We start from the raw sequence: 19,446 nt of genomic DNA on the forward strand, positions 1-19,446 counted from the left end.
GAAGACCTGATGCTCAGTGAAACAAGCCAGACGCAAAAGGACACGTAGTGGCTGATGGCACTGGCGTGAGGTCCCCGGAGTGGTCAGGCTCACAGAGACAGACAGTGGGCTGTGGGTGCGGGACCAGGGCTGGGGAAGGGGTGTTCGCGTTTGATGGGGACAGAGCGTCAGTAGGAGATGGATGGTGGCGATGGCTGCACAGCAACGTGAATGTGCTGAGCACCATCCAGACACTTAGAAAGGGTTAACATGGTAAATTTCATACTGTCGGTTTTTTTTTCTTTTTTACCATTATTAAAAAGGTTTTTTAAGAATGTAAGTGGAGAGTTAGGGTGGGGTCAGAGAAACAAACTGGTGAATTCTGCGTGAACAGGAGGGAAGCCTCTCTGAGGAGGGACGGGGGGCAGAGGGCACGATGACCGTCTACACAGAGGTCTCTGGGATCTTTTACCCACTGCTCCCTGGCTGCTTACCCCCACCCCCTCCACCTTGTGGGGCTGCTCTCCTGCAATCACCCCCTTGTGTAACCTCACAAATCTACACTCCTCGGGGAGTGGAGCTCCTGCCTCGTCACCTGGCCCGGAGCCGGGCAGCAGAGAGCACAAGGAAAAGTCCTCCTTCCTGATTCGTGGTGGCACCACCACCAAGCCCTGCAAACCCGGCCTTTCAAGTTGTCGCCGGCTGCGTGAGCCCCACCGCACACCTGCTGGCAGCAAGCCGTCCTGGAGCCAATTGCAAAGATTTGCCCCCAGCATGTGCCTTTCTTCGCTAACTTTGCAAACTTGATGTCACTTGTCCTCAAAACATAATACTCAGGCTGCCAAAAGGCAGGCCAGTATGACAAAGGGACATCCTGATGTTACGTTTCAGGAGAGGCCCCGTCTTGGATGAAGTGAGCAGACCAGACACAGCCAGTTGCTCCCATCTGTCTGCTGCCTCGTCTGGAACAGCTACCAGCTGGGAGCCACGTCGGGCACAGAGAACGGGGCTCTGTTCACAGCTCTTGGTCTAAGCTATGCCTCTCGTCCAGGCACCCTGAAGGAGGCATGACGCCTGGACATTTTACACACGTTCGGCCATCTCAAGTAACCGGCCTCAAATCACAGACACACTGATCTGATTTTTAAAGGTTCCCTTCTGCCCTCCCGCTCCATGCAGAGCGAGCCAGGCACATTGTGGACCCTCAACCTGCCCCATCCCTCTCCCCTCCGTGCCCAGAGCCTGGTCAAGTCCCAGGCAAACCCACGCCACGGGCCAAGACTTCCAGTCCCATCTGCAACCACCCGAGTGCCAGGCTCTCCCACAAGTGCTCGGAGTCCGGAGTTAGCCGAGAGCTCCGGGCACACTTTCTGCCCCTGCAGGTTGACCATCTCCTAAGGATGGACCTGGGCCAACACATGATCCCTGTGGCCACTTGGGCTCTACGTGGGACCCGTGGCAAGCGCGGGTCTGGTGGGCATCCCTGGACCCCGAGTGAGGATACAGAGGATATGGAACTCGGCTTTATTTCCTTAACATTCGTTTCAGGTCCTGAGAGCTTAAGTAAATTGCTGGCTACCAGTCAACCCCAACAGAATGAGAGCCAAGGACGCTGACACTGACGCCGGAGTCAGTCCAGGGGCCCCCACACCAGCACGATCATTCCTCTACAGACACTCGCCCCTGTCCTGGGAGCACATTTTCACGAAAGTCACATCACAACCAGGAACTGCCATCACCCCTGCATGAGGGAAGGCAAACAAAACTTGACGGCAGAACACAGGGAAGGGGGTCCCCAGCAGCCAACAGGGGTGGGGAACAAGCTTCCCAAGTTAACATTTAAAAACAGACAGAAAACGTGTCCAGGCACTTTCCTGAAACAGGCATTGCTAACACAGGGGAGGGAGAGCTTTCTGGAACATGTTAGAGAACGGCTACCTGTATTCTACGTCCTTAGTGTCTCACTGATGAATGGAGTGTGCCAGGTGGGACGGGGCCCTGGGGACTGGTGTCTGACAGCGGAGCCCAGGTCCCCACATATGATTCGTCCAGGAGAACTTCTCCTTTAGTTTATTATCCTCCTGCCATCAAAGTGGTTGGGACTTTAAAAATGCAGTGTACCGAGCTCTGATGTTCTTGTAATGAGCCATAATGGAAAAGAAACTGGAAAAATATAAACGTATGTATTTATATGTATAACTGAATCGCTTTGCTATACACCTGAGACTAACATTGCAAATTGACAACACTTCAATAAAAGGTAAGAATTTTTTTAAATGCAGCCTGTGGAGCTCTGAATGGGTGCCACAGGAGAAGTCACTTACTGAGCTGGCCACGGGGGAAAGGGCTATGAAGCGTTTCCCTCTCCCACCTGCCCCACCAGCTACCCTCCTACATGACACTGGCAAGTAGCCAGCCCCAGTCCCAAGCTCCTCTCTAACAACGTTCTCCAAGCTGGCTCAGAGCTCAGAGAAGCCCTCACGTGAGGCCCTTTGGAGGAGGAAAGGGTTGAGGATTCCAGCATGGGATTCTGGCTCTCAGCAGAACGGTGGCCGTCACCCGCATAGAAGCACGCGCTCAAACACACCTACCCACCAACACTTCTCTGGACCTTCCCGTCCATCCTCTCACCCCTCTGCACCACCTTTCATGGTGAGAAACTGATTTAGGTTGTTAGGCCCCTTTCCCAGGATCACACTGGGTGGGTGGTGGGGCTTGGCTTCACCCAACACTGGAACCTCCCCAGGGTCTCTCCAGTGGCTGATGTGTGATCACGCGCATGAGTACATGTGGGAAGGAGGGCGGCTGCACGGCAAGTCTGCAGACCCCACCTTCAGTGTGAGCCACAGAACATCCCTCGGAGGACAAAACTGCGTCTCTAATTCAGCTGTAGAATTCCCAGCTATTGAGCCAAGATAATGTGCTGTTTCAGGTGACTTCAAGGAAAAACTCATTGCCGACTTGCCTTCTAATTCAATTTTTTCTACCCAATTATAATGAACATTTACCACTATTAAGTTATTTTCTTGCACAGCAACGTGGATGCACTTAAGCCACCAACTTGTATACTTAAAAAATGGCTGTGATGGTAAATTTTATGTTATATACATTTTACCAAAATTTTTTAAAAGTTATTTTCTTTCTAAAATACTTAACATGAGGACAAGATAGTATTCCTCTGGGGAATACGTGAATTAACACCCACATGTGGAATTACATGGATTACATTATCACCAAACGTAATTCAAGTTGCTTCTGCCCCAGTTACCTCTGACCTACTGGGCAACCGTCGCTCCATCCCAGGGCCACTTCTCAACCCTCGTCTTGCATCACCGGACACTCACTGGCCCCTTCTTCGCGCCCTGGGTATCAGGCTTTTCCGACTTCCCACTGACCAACCACTCGGCCCCCTCCTCCCCACCCCCCCACTGTGCCCCTACCTCCACCCATTCATTCCTCATGTTACACAGGCTCCGGGCAAACCCAGCCACTCCACAGCCTGTAACTGCTACCCTGATGCAGAGGACACAGACTTGGTTCCTGAACTTCTGAACAGCCAACCACCTGCTAAATCAATCCCTCAGATGCCCCTAAGGCACCACCAACTCGTCCTGTCTGGAACCGAAGCTGCCATCTTCCCCCTGTAAACCAGCCAGAGGAAGGGAGAAGCCTGTGGCTTCAAAATCTATGGGCTTTGGAATCATAATGCCTGGGCTGCATCTCCCGTGACAGCATTTGGAGGAACACCTGTCCAGGTGCCCAAGCTGTCACCTGGTCCCGCCCTGGCTCGCCTCCATTCGTTGGTCATCTGGGCTTGGATTCCTCCTCCTCAGCGTCTCTCCTCCTCCGTGGCCACAGCCTTCATCCAAGCTCTCCCTCCTCACCCAGATACTGCAACAGCGTCCAGCTTTCAGCTTGGCCTTCTTCCTTGGTCTGCTCTCTGCTGCCCCAGCCTGAGCAATGGCCCCAAGACATGCATCTGAAACTGCACCTTCCATGCTTGAGACCCTGCAGCAGCCTGGCACTGTCCCAGGGTCATGGAGGACAGAACCTTTGTGCATCTTCCCAAGCCTCCTTCCCAGGCTTAGAGACTCATGATTCAGAGTCTGGGCTCCACCCAGTCTCTAGTCACCCACAGTACCCAGGATGCACTGGGCTCCTCTGGTCCCTAGTCACCCATAGTACCCAGGATGCACTGGGCTCCTCTGGTCCCTAGTCAGTCACCCACAGTACCCAGGATGCACTGGGCTCCTCTGGTCCCTAGTCACCCATAGTACCCAGGATGCACTGGGCTCCTCTGGTCCCTAGTCAGTCACCCACAGTACCCAGGATGCACTGGGCTCCTCTGGTCCCTAGTCAGTCACCCACAGTACCCAGGATGCACTGGGCTCCTCTGGTCCCTAGTCACCCACAGTACCCAGGATGCACTGGGCTCCTCTGGTCCCTAGTCAGTCACCCACAGTACCCAGGATGCACTGGGCTCCTCTGGTCCCTAGTCACTCACTACCCAAGATGCACTGAGCTCCTCTGGCCTCCAAGTATCCACTGCTGCAAACAGCAAACCCCTACTCTCACTGGCCCTACAAAACTCACAGCTCAGGCTTGCTTTCCAACACTCTCAGTCCCGCCAGCTCCTGTCCCTGCATCTTCGCTCACTAAACCCTGAGTCCTGGAGGGCAGGAAGGTGTGTCTGCCTCTGCGTGCTCAGCACCTGACAGGGCCCAGTAAGCACTCAAGTTCTCCACAGCTCCCCTGGCACCTAGGAAGCCCTCGAGGGTCTGCCAAGTGAATGAGTGAGGAGAAAGCAGTCTTGTTTTCACAAGAGCCACCAAAAACAAAACTCTGCTTCAGAGTCTCAGTTTCTCCAGAGTAGTGTGACACAGAGTAGCACAGCCGCTAGCAGCGAACGTTCAAGGCCCTGACTCCCTGGAGTTACACTTCTCTCTGTTCTCTCAGCCAAGAGTATGTTTTTTTGGCCAACAGGAGTCTTGGCAAACCAGCAATGATTGCACATCCCACCAGGTATGTCTGGATGTTTTGAAGACGCCTGGTCTTCTCTATTTGCTTTCACAGTGACATTGATTTCCTTTCTCTTTCATTTCAAGAGTGAAAAACAAAACAAAGCCAGTCCAATATTGCTTCCTCTCTTCTCCTCAACCCTCTCTCCTAGTCACCACATCGTTTAGCCACATCCCTGCCTGTCCTTCCAGACGAGAAAAGAAAGTTCTGCAGAGCCTAGAGGACCCCTGGGACAGACCTGTGAGTCCACCTGGCAAACGTGTGGTGTGAAAGGTCGGGGGGCAGGGGATGCAGAGCGTGAGAGAGGCTCCCCCAGATGGGGTCAGGAGGGGCCTGGAACCGCGGGGAAAGGGGAGCGGTCAACCAACAACCCTGCCCCTCCCTCACCTCTTCCCAGACCACCTCGTGACCTCAGACCCCCAGGGCTCCCTCCAGAGAGCAAAAACGCAGGTCACCAGTGTGAGCTGGGAGGACACCACCCGGGGTCCACGATGCATGTCCTCCCCCCCGGCCCCCGGAGCTATGAAATCCTCACCACTGAGTGGGGGCTCCTGGCTGAGCTCAGAATTCAGAAGCCACAGAATTCTAAAGGGGGAAGCTGCGGCGGTTCCACTCGGTTTCGTTGTTTTATTTCCACGGCAGCGTTAAATGCTGGCCTGTAGAATCCACTTATTTTTCTTTCCTTCTACCCATTGTCTCTACAAATGGTTCCAGGAAGGGATCCCACGGCTCCACGGGACACAGTTTGAAAACCTGACTCTGTAGATGGAGATGGAAGCTTGAGGATGAAGCATTTTGCCGCAGACACAGAGGCAGTGCACTCACTGCAGGGCTCACACCAGCCCTGGGTCTCCTGACTTCCAGATCTTTCTGCTCTCCTTTTAGTGTGTGAACAGCTTGTTTCAAATGAAGCTCTCCAGGCACCACTGAAATCCAGTCTGGGAAAAACCTGGTCCTTCAGGAGACACACGGCGTTAATAAAAATCCTCCACTGTGTGGGAAAGGCATCCAAACACTAATTTTAGAAAGCCAGATATCTAAATATTTTCTGTTTTTTCTGCTGATTCTGAGACAGGACTGTCTTCACCAAGTTCAAAACACCCAGTGAAATATGTACTTTCAAGCCTACTTGTTACAGATTCAGGCTAACTTAACCCACATCTGTCCATCTGTCCTAGCTTCCACCAGAAGACTGGGCGGACGGGTCTCGGTGACGCCACCCAGCCGCATGACTTTCCTCTGTCCTGTTGCAGGTGACGTGATACAATCTCACATGACCTGAGGACAGACAGACATGCACATTTTTTCAGAGAAGTCAGCATAAATCCAAGCTGTGGCTACATGTAAGCAGAGGGAGAGAGGTTTCATCACTTTTATTTGCAGAAGTGGTGCAATTTTGAGAAAATTTAGCCCTCGGGGGTGTTTTCTGGTTCCCTGCTGGACGACTCGCCCCTCCAGTCTCAGACCAGCTGCAGCAGGGCGTGACCGGAGCCACCCCATGCCCTCCGGGGGATCGGATCACTGACCAGAGCCTTTGCTCTCATTCAGTGTTGCCGGGCTGCGCCAGGAGCTAGGGTTCCTGGGAGGCGTGACGGGGCAGGTGGGCGTAGGGGGCAAGGGCGTCATTACCTTTCTGTTCTACATCTGCTCCTTTACTGGTCACAGTCTCTCTCCCGCATTAGTAAAGTGTTTCCCATGAAGGAAAAGCAGATGGGAAAACCTGAGTCTGATTTCCCAGCTGTGCCATTTTGAATCTGGATCAAACCAAAATTCTTCTGAAGTTAAAAAATGAGACAAATGAACTTATTTACTAATCGGAAATAGATTCACCGAAATAGACAACAAACTATGGTTACCAAAGGGGAAAGGGGTTGGGGGAGGGATAAATTAGGAGTTTGGGATTAGCAGATACACATACTACATATAAAATAGATAAACAAAAAGGTCCTACTGTACAGCACAGGGAACTATATTCAATAGCTTGTAATAACCTATAGGTGAAAAGAATCTGAAAAAGAATAGATATGTATACGTGGAACTGGATCACTTTGCTGTCCACCTGAAATACACGTAACATTGAAAATCAACTATACTTCAATAAAAATAAATTCAAAAAAAATTCTTAAAACATGTTTGCAAAAATATGAAAACAAATACATGTATGTATATGCATGACTGGGAATTGTGCTGGACACCAGAAATTAACACCCTGTAACTGACTCTACTTCAATAAAAAATGTTAATTAAAAAATATTTTTAATTAAAAAAAATTAAAAGAAACGGATTTTAAAAAAATGTTTGCCAAAGGCTTTGGGTAAACTCTGACTCATTTCCTTGGTGGACAAAGCCCTGTCGGTAGAGCCAGTCCCACCAGAAGAACGGGGCCGTGGCTCCGAGGGCAGCTGCTGGGAAGGCCCGGGCTCCGGAAGAGGGGGGCTGCGGGGGGAGAAATGAGTGGATGGCTCATGATGACCAAGCACAGTCACGTGAAACTGTCCCTTCACCCAAATGCAGAGCAAATATTTGCTCCCCAGAAGGCGCCCCACTGGCAGCTGAACTTACTTATCCTTGAGAGCAGCCCCCTTGGTCCTGCTCACCCCCCGACTCAACCGCTCACTCCACGGGGCCGGTCGGTTCAGTGGATCTTCTCTTAATTTACAGCACAGCTCTGATGCTCAGCAACCCTGCTGAGTGGGATATGATCCAAGGAATATCAGTTCACGAAAACATCAAATTATAGAAATAGAGGCTAGAGGGGGGAAGGCAGTCACCCGGTGTACCTGAACGTCCTCAGCCACGTAGTCAGAGTCCAGCTCCAACAGGGCGAACGGGAACACCACCCCACCCACAGCAGACTCAAGAGCCTTCCATTTACCGGTTAGGACTTGGCTTCTAATTGTGCAAAGTCATCAGTAACTTGGTCACCTGTGAAACGTCTGGTCACTGGCTGACGATGTGTGAAATTCATCCAATTATTTAGGCTGTCTGGGTTGAAGGAGGGTTATTATAATGAGAACACGAAGCTTTGAATTTTTCAAGAAAATTCTTCATTGTTGTCAGGCCAGAAACCAAAAACAGTGGCATTCATTCCTCCCCAGGAACTAAGATATGGGCTCTGCTGGCAAAAAGTAGTTCATTACTTCCCATCAGGGTGGTGGTGGGGGAACTGGGAAGACAGAGACCAAATGAGGAGAGAAACTCAAAAAGGTATATTACAACATTCCTCTCCCCCAGGACTCATTACATCTGACATCAAATCAACTCAAAAAGCTATACTCTCTCTGGGCTTCTTTTGAAGAAGGACACATCTTATCAAAGCTACATTACCCTGTCCGTGATGCTACCGATCCTAGTTGGAAAAAAGAATCCAGACCCCAGCAAATCACGTCGGCCCGTGTTGAAAAAGCAGTGATTTCTTTGGTCTGTGACAAGACCTCATTTTCATAAACAAGTAGGAAATGTGATGATTGCTTCTTTCCTTGGTCTGTGGTTCCCTGCCCCTTGCCCCAGCTGAGTCAAGATTTTCAACTTTTTTTTTTTTTTGGCCAGAGCTAAAGGGACACAATTAAGCCACCAGGGCGGCCGAGTGTGCTTAATGATTTCAGTGTCTCCTGCGGCCTCAGAGGTGGCAGGGATCTCGGCCGCTTCCTCCACAAACCGCTCAGCATTCCTCGCCGTCCCTGGCCGCTGCCCACGTGCGTCCGAGCGCCACCTCCGGGGGAGATGCCAGCAGTCTCCAGTTTACATCCTAATTACACGAGTACGGCTCCCTTAGTGAATTCAAGGAAACCAAAGTGTAAAGGAGAGCGTCTTTAACTGGAATGTACCTTAGAAAAACTCCAAAAAAAAAAAAAAAGAAAAAAGAAAAAGAAACCCCTGACACAGCCTGGCATAGAAAGCACAAAACTCTCACAGGTCAGCAGCGTTTCTCAGAGCGAAGAGTCCGCCCTGACCCGAGAAACAACATCTGCAAAAATCACGGCCAAGCTCCTGCGAGACTCAAAAAAGAAGGCTGTTCCGTTCTCTTTTGAGAAAATACAGGCCTTTCCAGCAGATGCATTAAGTGAGATAAAAACCTCACAGTCGAAGGAAGAGAAAATGTCAGGACCATTAAAAACGTATTTTCCAAACAATCAATGCCCCAAGTTTCAAAACCTTAGGGTCAAGAAATACCTCTACCCAGCGACCAGGGGTGTCAGGAATTCCCTTTGGGCAAAACAAATTCCCAAGCGTTCCCTGAGCGCGTATGCTGCTCCTGGACGAAACCACTCAGGTGAGAGAGCTCGCAAGCGCGCTGGCTTGGAGACTCAGAGTCACCTGCCCTACTGGCCGAGAGCTGGTCTCATAACTTCTCATCACCGGCCTCTGCCCTCGCCCCAGACTGCCGGGGAGAGGGGCCACCCGCCCAAAACACGTCCACACCACCCCACTGTCATCTGCGCGTTGTGATGGCTTCCTTTTTTGATTCTCTCTCCCCAAAGTCAGCTCTCCTGCCACCTCTCAGTCACCGTCCTTGATTTGCGCTGTTTAAATATTATCTCAGTGAACTCCAAGGAATCATCTACATCCTTTTGCTTTATTTTAACTTTGTCATATCCAATAACCGTATTAACTCAGACAGTGGGCCACTGGTGGATACTTGGAAATTTTCATCGCAGTGGAATCTGTCATGACATTTGACTGGTAATCCCAACCTAAGAAAATATAACTATTTATTTATACCCTGCTTCATTTCAGAGCGAATTTTAGACCTTCACACAGATCCACACAATAAAATGACACAAATTAGGGAGACAGGAAAATGGGGCAAAGGAGCAAGGAAAGCAGAAAACTTCAAATAAAACTAGGAGAGAGGCCAGAATTTAAGGCTTGTAAGCCCACCCACATGCTAGATCAGACTGCAAGCTTTCCAAGCTTCCCCGCAGTCAGTGGAAAGAGAGAATCACTTACTGGTGCCTAAAATATTACGGCCCGCCGGTCGCGTCCGCCCACCATCTGTTTCTGTAAATAAAGTCTTACTGGAACACAGCCACATCTATCACTTACATATTATTTATGGCTGTTCTCAGGCCACGACAGCAGCGCTGAGTAGCTGTGACACAGTGAAGTACCTGCTACCCGGCCCTTCACGGGAAAAAGTTTGCAGATCCCTGGGCGACTTGGCTCTGTGTCTTTAAGACAAAAGCACAGCAGTTTCCTGGGAAAAGCACATGCTGTGTGTTGTTCTGAAGTGTAAGAGGACTTCCTACTGTAAAGAGCTCTCCCTGTGATTTAGTGAAAAAACATCTGTAGCTTCATTTTTGATCGTAAGTACAGCAACAGATTTCACAGGGCCAGTGGCAGCTCTGTGTGAGGCTGGGACATGGTGCCGCGTAGGGGAAGTTCCCTCCTGGTCTGGCTGAACTCCAGGAGAGTCTGCAGAGACGCCCCCTGCCCTCCTCCCTTTTCACAGCAGACAGGGCTCAGGCACCACGGCCATCCTTCCGCCGAGCCCCAGGTGTCCTCCCGAGGGGTCCCTGAGCGCTCTGTCAGCCTCAACCCATTGCGAGCAGCTGGACGCAAGAGAAAACCGACATGTCGGCTTGGCTTTAAGGCGCTTTTCCGTGAACATTTTCTCTGCGGAATTTGGCGAGAGCTGGGTGGCAGGGTTGAGGTTACGGTTTCTGCTGAGCCCCCAGAGTGTGGCTGTTCTGTTTTGTCAGCATGCAGAGCTGGCCCCTGAAACTGCATCCTTGAGGGCACACAGAATGGACACCCTCCCGTGAGACCCGGAGCCTCTCGGGGATGGCGGCCTGGAGAGCCGACCCCAGGACACCTGTACAGCAAGAGGGTCTGAGAGCAGGGCCAGGCGTCTCCCCCAAAGAGAGCGCGGGACCCGCGTCTCTGCAGTCCCATGACAGGTGGGCAGGGCCCGGCCACCTGGTCCAGCAGCGCTCAAGCTCCACACTCACCCATGTCGTCTGTCCAGAGACGCGCACCTCCAAGCAGCCGCGACTCGACCCACTGGCCCGAAACGTCCATTCCTACAGAGCCCCCGAGAACAAAGTTTCCCCCCGAAATGCAATAACCTGGAAACGGTGATTTCCAAGAAACTACAATTCAACTCCCTGTCAGAAGAAGACGGCAAACCCGCCGACTGCGCATTGAGGAGACCACATCTGCAGCCCATTTCTTCTCCGTGATTATGGAACCACATTATCATCGGTGGCAGTTCTGGTCCCCACAACGGAACAAAGTGCGGGTTGTGTGAAAGCGTTGTTTAAAGGGATCACAGACTAAACTCAGGCAGCTGTACTTTACGATAATCGGAGCCACCCTATCGACCTGGAAGCTTCTGCTTCACCTCCAGCTGACCCTACCCTGTTGTCAAGCGGAAAGAAACAGAAACACGTTACATGCCATCTCACATTATTCCTAACAGTTCTTTCCGCCATGATTAAAAAGCACAAAACTGGAAAATTAGTAAACATCCACGCCTCAAGCCTTCCTTCTCCTTGTGCGCTCGTGGCTGTGTTCTAGAAAACACCGGCCACAAGGAAGCGAAACAAAACCATCCTGACAGGGGAGTTCAAACGGCCAACAAACATGAGGGTCGACGGAGGGAACTCTTCTTCCCCCTGAAAGGTTGGGCCTTCCCTCCCAGCACTAGCACCCGGGGCCCACGCCCCGACCGCGGGGACCGCATCTGGTGCGTGGGAATGTGGAGAGTTTGGGCTCCGCGTGGCCTTAGGGAGAAAAGTAAGAAACACTCTTAAAGAGCCAGTGGAAACACGGAGCCCACGGCACACATCGCAGGTACGCCGCGTCCTCTTCCGGAACCAAGCGCAGGGATGCCCGGGTACGTGCAGAGAACGTCAACACAGAGACTCCGGGGAAGAGCGAAGCCCTCCGTATCCGCCGTGGGCTGCTGCCCGCGTGTCTAAGCAAGCGTGCCGCCCTCCGCGCCCCGCGACGTGACCGGAGCCCAGGCGGAGCTCAGGATGGAGGGAGGCTGGGCGACGTCAGGCGCTCTCGCAACAGACGAGGCCCCCAGGCCTGCGCCTCCGGAGGACCGCGCCGCCTCGGCTCGCAGGGACCCTCCCCGAACCCCGCCCGGCGGCCCGCGGTCCCGCGCTTCTTCCAGGCCGGCCGTGGAGGCCCCCACTTACGTATTGCGTACAAGGTGAGAATTATCCCAGCGAGGCAGAATCCTTCGAAGAACCTGAGCGTGCTGAACATGGTCACGTTCACGGACAGCGCCACGGTCAGTCCGAAGATGAGGATGAAGATGACGCAGAGGAGCAGCACCGGCCGCCGGCCGAACCTGCACGGGGCGGAGAGGGAGCCGTCAGGCGGGCGCCGCAGGGTCGCCGGGACCCCGCGGTGCGCGCCGGGCGCCGTGCATTCCGCGCCGCACCCGCCTCACCAGGCCCGCGGGAGGGGCCCTCGCGCGTGTTTGCCCAGCCCCTCCCTGCTTCGTAAATAAGGGAGCACAGATCCAACAGCACCTGCACAACAGACGGGAGGCAGGAGCCACTTCCTGCTGGCAGGTCTGCTGCTGAGCAGAAGGGGTGGTTCAAGGCAAGAGGAACAGAATCAACAAAACTCCCCAAACAGACACCTTGCCACGCCCGGCATAAAGTGGCTTAAGAAATCGCCAACCTTTGGAACTGGCTCCAAAGTCAACACGCACGCTGGGGGAGCAGCTTCACGTCTGCGGGCTGTTACCCGCAGACTCCCGCAGACCTCACCTTGGGCCTGGGGAGCCGAGGGCCAGGCCGGCGGCCGGCTGGTCTCGACTGCATGGTGAGAAGTCGTATTTGCGGGATCCACAGACTACACTGCTGCAGCCTGAACTCCACCTCGTGGGTGCGGGCTGAAAGCGAAGCCCCCGGAGCCCGAATGGGTTTCTGGGGAGCGCAGCGCACACCCGGGGCTGGCGGGGCGGGGCGCAGCGCCGGCCCGTGCGAGCTCGGGAACCACGAGGGGGCGCTGTGCTGCGGGGCGCGGCCGGGGACGAAGGGATGGTCCACGGGGGTGGTCCACGGGGATGGGGAGTCCCTGGTTCTACGCTCATCCTGTGCTAACCTGCCATCTTTCCCAAACAAACCCGAACTCTGCATCACACAAAAACAGAACCCAGCAGCGTGAAGTAGAAGGGAAGCCCACAGAGAAACTGGGTTCTGTTTTCTAAGGGAGCAGAGCCCACGCCCCCAGACGCCTACGCGTACTTAGGACAAGGCAGCTACTAAAAGCAAGACGCCCAGAAAGAGCAAACAGAGAAACGGAAAGTGGGTTCGTGTTGCCTCGGGCTGGGGGGAGGATGGGGTGACTGCCGACGGTCACGAGACGGTAATGCTTTAGGGCTGAAGTCTGCTGATTGTGTGTAACTCTGTAAATATCCTAAAACTCACTGAACTGTGCACTTAAAAAGGTGAGCTTTGTGGTATGTAAATCACCTCTCAATAAAGCTGTTTTTTTAAAAAGCGATACTCCGGAGCGCATGGCTTTGCCCCGTGCAGGAGACGGATGTAGTTTCCAGAGAATCTGGGAGCGGGAACTGCGGGGCACACTTTCATCCAGAACTCAGGCTTCTAACCAGCACCCCCCCCCCAGCCACTTTTGTTCAGAGAAACGAGGCCAAGACTATGAGCTCAACGCAATGTAAGTCCATTTTCTTGCTGAGATTTCAGCCATCACTTCCCTTGACTCATGCTGGGGTTGCTAAGCCCTTACCAGGGAAGACTCTGGGGGTGGTTTTGTCCAAACCCAACCCGTTTACAGAAATAATGTAACTATGGCTTAGCTGGTTTCTTAAAATGAAGAGAAGCAAGTCTAACTTATCTCCCTCTCCTTCCCTTGTCTCTGGAAGAGGGTCAGCCGTCTGCTTCGGTATGAGACCATGAACAGAGGACGGCCGAGCACCGAGCAGCTGTGGGGACATTTCCTGCATCCGCCTCTCCCACGCCCGCCAGGCAGCTTGCCCCGTTCTGACACGTCAGCCAAGATCCTTGATTTTTTTTTTTTTTTAACTTTCAGAAATGATTCTGAATCTCTTCCCTCCCAAATGGTTGCTAAAATCCATAAGTGAAAGTTACTACTAGGAACTGTGGGGCAGACATGGTCTTCAGTCCCCTGCCGGGCATCCAGACTCACACAGGAAGGACTCCTGAGAAGACTGGGCTCGGGCACACGAGCCTTGCATCTTCCTCAGGAGGGGCCAGCAGGTGTGGACACGTGTGAGTGGTTTAGCGACCACTGGCGTGCTGGTGTGTGCTGTTCCCTCAAGCAGTGTCCCCCTCCCCCAGAGTGACTGACAAAATCGTGCCCCAAGTCTGTGTTGCAGGGGCTCCACCAGTCAGGCTCTGTGATGGGGGAACCAGCAGCTCTCGAGGGTGTCCCCATCCTAACCCCCAAACCTGTGCCTCCGTTGCCTCTCACGGCAAAGGGGGCTGCACAGATGTGTCTAAGGTCAGGGCCCTCGCGGTGAGGTGACTGTCCAGGTGGGTCCAGTCTAGGTACTGGACAGCCTCTCCTGGCTGCGAGGAACCAGAAGGAGGGCCTCACGAGAAGGACCTGACCAGCTACTGTGGGCTCTGAAGCCAGACGTGGGGCCAGGAGCCAAGGAACGCGGACAGCCTTTAGCAGCTGGAAAAAGTGGGGAGTGGAGTCTCTCCCAGAGCCTCTAAGAAAGAAGCCCAGCCCTGCCCGCACCTTGACCCCAGCCAGCTGTGAACCACAGGACGGTGCGAGAACCACGTGGGCCACCCAGTGCCCGGCAGCTGTTGGATCAGCCCTGGAGAGGGAAAATGGGGTCTCAGCAGGAAATGGACAACCCCCTCAAGTGGAGGAATTCAAGGAAGTTTTAATAAAGGGATGATTTAGAAAAGGTGGGCAAGCCGGGGGGAGAGCCTGGGGCTACTAACAGCGGAGAGCGGGGTGGGGGTGGGGTCCTTGGTCTGGAACCCAGAGAGAAGGACGCAGTGTTCGGGAGGGGGCTGACCTCGGCAGCCTACAGAGACCAGGCAGGGTCTCAGTGGCAAAGCACGTGCTCAGCATGCGCGGGGTCCCAGGTTCCATCCCCAGTACTTCCTCCAAAAATAAATAAATGAATAAACCTAATTACCTTTTCCTCTCAAATGAATAAAATTAAGTAAAATAATAATAATAACAAATAAACAAATTACCTGCCCTTCCAAAAACAAACAGAAAAAAAGAACAAACAAAAAATGTAAAGAAATTTTTTTAAGTAATAAAAGGCCCCCACCGCACCACCCTCTCCCTCCGATCTCCAGCTGGCACCCCCTCCCCACTGGGAGGCTCAGCCGGGAGCCAGAGGGCAAGGCGGTCCCCAGTGCCCCTCATAAGGGTGGCTTCCCAGGCTGGATGAGAAATGTAGGAGTTTCGGCAAGAGACCCAAGGAGGGGGAGTCATGGGGAGAGAGTCACGTACGGGCTGGTCCCTCTCCCATCCCAACTAACACGTGACAGGACAATACAGCCTGTCTAGCCCCAAACAGAACAGGTGTGGAGAACTGACTTTTTAAAGAAAAAAGCTTTAGTCTCATCGCATGCTGACTGCAGTCTTAGAAAGTTTAACCTGCGCCTTGATAAACCTCCCCGCGCAGCCACGAAACAGGGCCAACAGCTGCGAAATCTGGAGTTTCCCCTAAATGTGCTTGTTTCCTTTTAATGAGCACTCTAGCAGGGAGGGAAGTGCCAATAATAAATAAAGAAAGGGTGGAAAACACCAAGCAGCATCAGCAGCCTGCCCCGGGCCTCCCGCTCCAGGCGCCCCTTGCCGGCCCACCGCCCCCTGGGAAATGTGGCTGCAGCGCTGGACGCTGGTCACTCCCCTGCCTTCTGTCCCAAGGCCTGAGTGTGACCGGGAGGCCAGGCGGCACATGTGTGCGAGACGTAAGACATCCCAGCCTGCAAACAGTTTAAACCTCGTAGACTGTTCACAGAAGTCCATGTTTAATCTCCCCACCAAATCGCTGATGAGGGACATGGAAACCCGGTCAAGTCTGTGTGTTTTTATAAAGAAGTGACATGGATTACATCACTGTATCTTCCCAACCTATTTCAGTGCAGATTTCTGGGAAACAAAAGTCCTTGTAATTAAAATATTGGGATTAGAGTCTCTTGTTCAGAATAGCTCACTCTGAAGACCTTTAAGCTCAAGTATTTGCTTTAAAAAAAAAAAAATTACACCCTTTCTCAACTCTGCCAAAAAAACCCAAAAAAACCAAAAAAACCAAAAACACACCCACAAACCCCACAGGTAAACCCCTGGCGCGGGGTTCCCAGGGTCACTGACAACTTCTCTGTTACTGTCCCCAGGCAGTGTGTCCTTAAGAAAAACTTACACATGATGATTAAGCAAATTCTGAACACACAGGAAACCGCACTTCATGCTAATGCCAGCTAATGCCAGCTTTTAGAGAGGCATTTCCAGAACCTGAAAGTGGTCCCTCCGGGCTCCCCTGCCGCATTGTCCCCTAGCTGTCCCTGGAGCCCCAGCCAGCTGTTTCAGCTGGCCACCGTACACAGGACGCCACAGAGCAAAGCCACAGGCACGAGGAGTCTGCTCTGAGTCACTCTTGGTCCTTATCTGTCACTGGGTCCAAGATGTCCTTACTCACAAAAAAGTTCCCCTAAAGAGACAAGAATGTCGGGGGCTGCGGGGGTGAGGTGGGGGGGGACAGGACCCCCCGCCTCTCTCCTGGAGCAGCCCTGTCACCTGAAAATCCCATCAACACAGGGCCACCGCCTCCCTGCTCAGAGGTGTCGCCGCTGCGGGCCTGTGAGCACCGAGCGGCTCAGGTCAAAACGCCGCAGGACGGTCCACACCCAGGGTGGTAGGGGGAGGCTCGGGGCCACCACAGGCTTAGTCTCCAACCTAAAAGCTCAGTGAACCTGGGGTTTCACTTAAACTGTGCTTCCGGTTTTGCACTGTGAAACAGCAGTACCGACCTGACGGGGCGCTGAGGACGGGCCGTGCTGGTGCCCGGACAGACTTAGCCCAGCGCCCGGCGACAGCAAGCGGTCAGTTCAGTGAGGGCTACTAATACTGTCACTGTTACTGTGATCACGAATGGGGCCAGGAGCCAAGGAACGTGGACAGCCCTGGCTCCCCGCCCACCCTGCATCTCCATCTGACCAGCCTCTCACGTCACCCTGAACTGCACACCTGGCCCCCACACCCACCCAAGTAACACATATTCATTGTCGCCTCTGGTCACCTCTCCTCCTCTGCCTGCACTGCCCATCTGTCACCCAAATGCTGTCCACTTTTCAAGGTCCCGCTCCCTGTGGACCCGCAGGGGCATCTTCCGGCCAGGCCGATGACAAGGGGGTTCCTCTCTAAAATCTGGGCTGCGTCAGCACAGCCCTACTCATTCAGTTCTTGAGGGGAAGGGTCTCGGCTCCCCCTCCCCATTACTCTATGCCTCCTGTTCGTCCACCCGCTTGGGGTCCAGGCCCTGGAGCCCTGAAACTACGTCCTCAGGCTCTTCCTAAGTGAACCCTGCCTGGCGGGGGCAGCGGGGCTGGGGCTGCGAGCCGGTTCTGCTGGACTCCAGCCACTGGGGAACTGCAGTGAATTTCAGCCCCACTCCAGCAGGGTCTGCGCGGGCACTGGCCGAGGCTCTAGCTCTGCGTTCTGCGGGGCGGGGGCAGCCCAGGCGCCTGATGTGGCACCACACGGGGCAGAGGGAAGGCTGGGGCGCGGGAAGCTCGCGCTGACCGCGCCGTCGGGCTGCAGAGGCCGGCGGGGGTCCCGGCCTCGCGCGGCAGGCTGGGTGGTACTCACCAGTCAGCAATGCATCCAGTTACCAGGTAGCCCAAGATTAATCCAACCAGTAAGGAGAACTTAGCGACGTGGACCCTCCAGGCGCTATCACACACAAGGTCCCACTAGAGGGGGCAAACAGAAAACAGGTCAGACAGGAGCACACGCAGGCCAGTCAGCCACGCGGCGGCACGGGACCGCGGTCGGGGTCGCGACACCGCCTGACCGCCTGCGGCTGTCACACGTGCATACCACTCAGGGTCGCTTCAGTGTTTCTGAAAATCCCATAACGAGAAATACAATTTGGCTTGGGATTTGCAGATACACACTACTAAAAATAAAACAAACGACAAGGGCCTACTGCACAGCACAGGGAACTATATTCAGTAGCTTGTAATAACCTAGAATGCAAAAGAATCTGAAAAATAATGTGTATATGCATAATGGAATCACTTTGCTGGACACCTGGACCTACCACAACACTGTAAATCAACTATACTTCAATGAAAAACAAAGGAACACAAAAGAAGTATAGTTTGCCTACAGAAGGCAGTGTAAGACTTTAGTCCAGGACAAATGATAAATTCTGCAGGGTATGACAGCGCCATGAAATCTGGGGATGGTGTTCCTTCTGTCCCTGACACCACAGGGAAGGTGGCCGGCGGGAGAGGGAGGCCGGGCACCCCCGGTCACTGACAGGGCTGTCACACGGCCCTGCAGGTAGGAAGCCCCTGCCAGCTTTTTGCACAGGATTATCATAACATGATGATATTAAAAGTAACCTTTGTGTTTCCATCCCTCAAAACTCCCCAAACTTCCTAAGTCATCTTAAAAATAAAAAGTAAATGTTGAAATAGCAATTTTGAGCATTCTTATTTTTTTCCTTGTAAGTGTCCCTGGTGTTTTCCAACAATCCACAGTAAAGGTACCAGCTCCACGTGGAGAGAAAGCCAATCAATGGGCGAATGTAGTTAGATTATTCTTACAACTAAGTTTTATTATTTAAAAAATAAATTAAAACAACCCTTAGTTTTTCCTTCCTCCTTTTATAGAAGCGAGAGAGAAGTGCTTTGTCTATCCCCTCGAAGTGACGCCTGTCCAGGTGGAGCACGTGGGAGGACGCAGCACTCAGTCCACAAACGCCGACGTCCGGCCCAAGGGGCAGACCGCGGGGGTCTCCACTGGTGACGCTGTGAAGACGGCAGCCGCCTCCCCACCCCGCCATCACCCCAGCAGTGGTACTGACGCCTCCTCCAGTGGAGGGAAGTGACTGAGGCGCCAGTGCCGGACTTGGACTCCAGTCAGTGGAGCTGGAAAGGCTGGAGGAGGGAAAGAGACGCCTGAGGTGAGGACACTGAGATGTCAGCACAGAGCGCGGGAGGCAGAGGCAGGGAGCACGGGCCAGGCGTGCGGTGGCCTGGGCTGAGACCTGGTCTTCGTCTGTCCTCCTCCATCCTTCCCCACAGTCGGGCCAGCTCGAGACCTGGAGCACAGCCCACCCTTGGACAACAGGGTGGGTCTGAATGGCCCTGGTCCACATCTACACAGACTTTTTTCAATGGTAAACACTCAGTACAACTCAGTCCGAGGTCGGTGAATCTGCAGACACGGCGGAGCCTCAGGTACAGGGTGGACCACAGATTATACGTGGATTTTCCAGTGCACGTAGGGATGGGT

General features: G+C 53.3%; 1 protein-coding gene across 2 annotated transcripts in view; it reads right to left on the bottom strand.

Annotated features, from left to right (window-relative positions):
• SLC22A23 (solute carrier family 22 member 23) overlaps positions 1–19,446 on the bottom strand; it is a 128,364-nt gene that overhangs the window by 79,284 nt on the left and 29,634 nt on the right. For both annotated transcript variants that reach the window (XM_031435269.2, XM_064476143.1), the window contains exons 2-3: positions 17,791–17,894; positions 12,147–12,301 (exon numbers count right to left, since the gene is read on the bottom strand). In XM_031435269.2, coding sequence (XP_031291129.2) covers positions 12,147–12,301; positions 17,791–17,894 — 259 coding nt within the window. The remainder of the gene's footprint in view (positions 1–12,146; positions 12,302–17,790; positions 17,895–19,446) is intronic.

This window comes from Camelus dromedarius, chromosome 19 (genome assembly GCF_036321535.1).
Source record: "Camelus dromedarius isolate mCamDro1 chromosome 19, mCamDro1.pat, whole genome shotgun sequence".
NCBI classification, from domain to species: Eukaryota; Metazoa; Chordata; class Mammalia; order Artiodactyla; family Camelidae; genus Camelus; species Camelus dromedarius.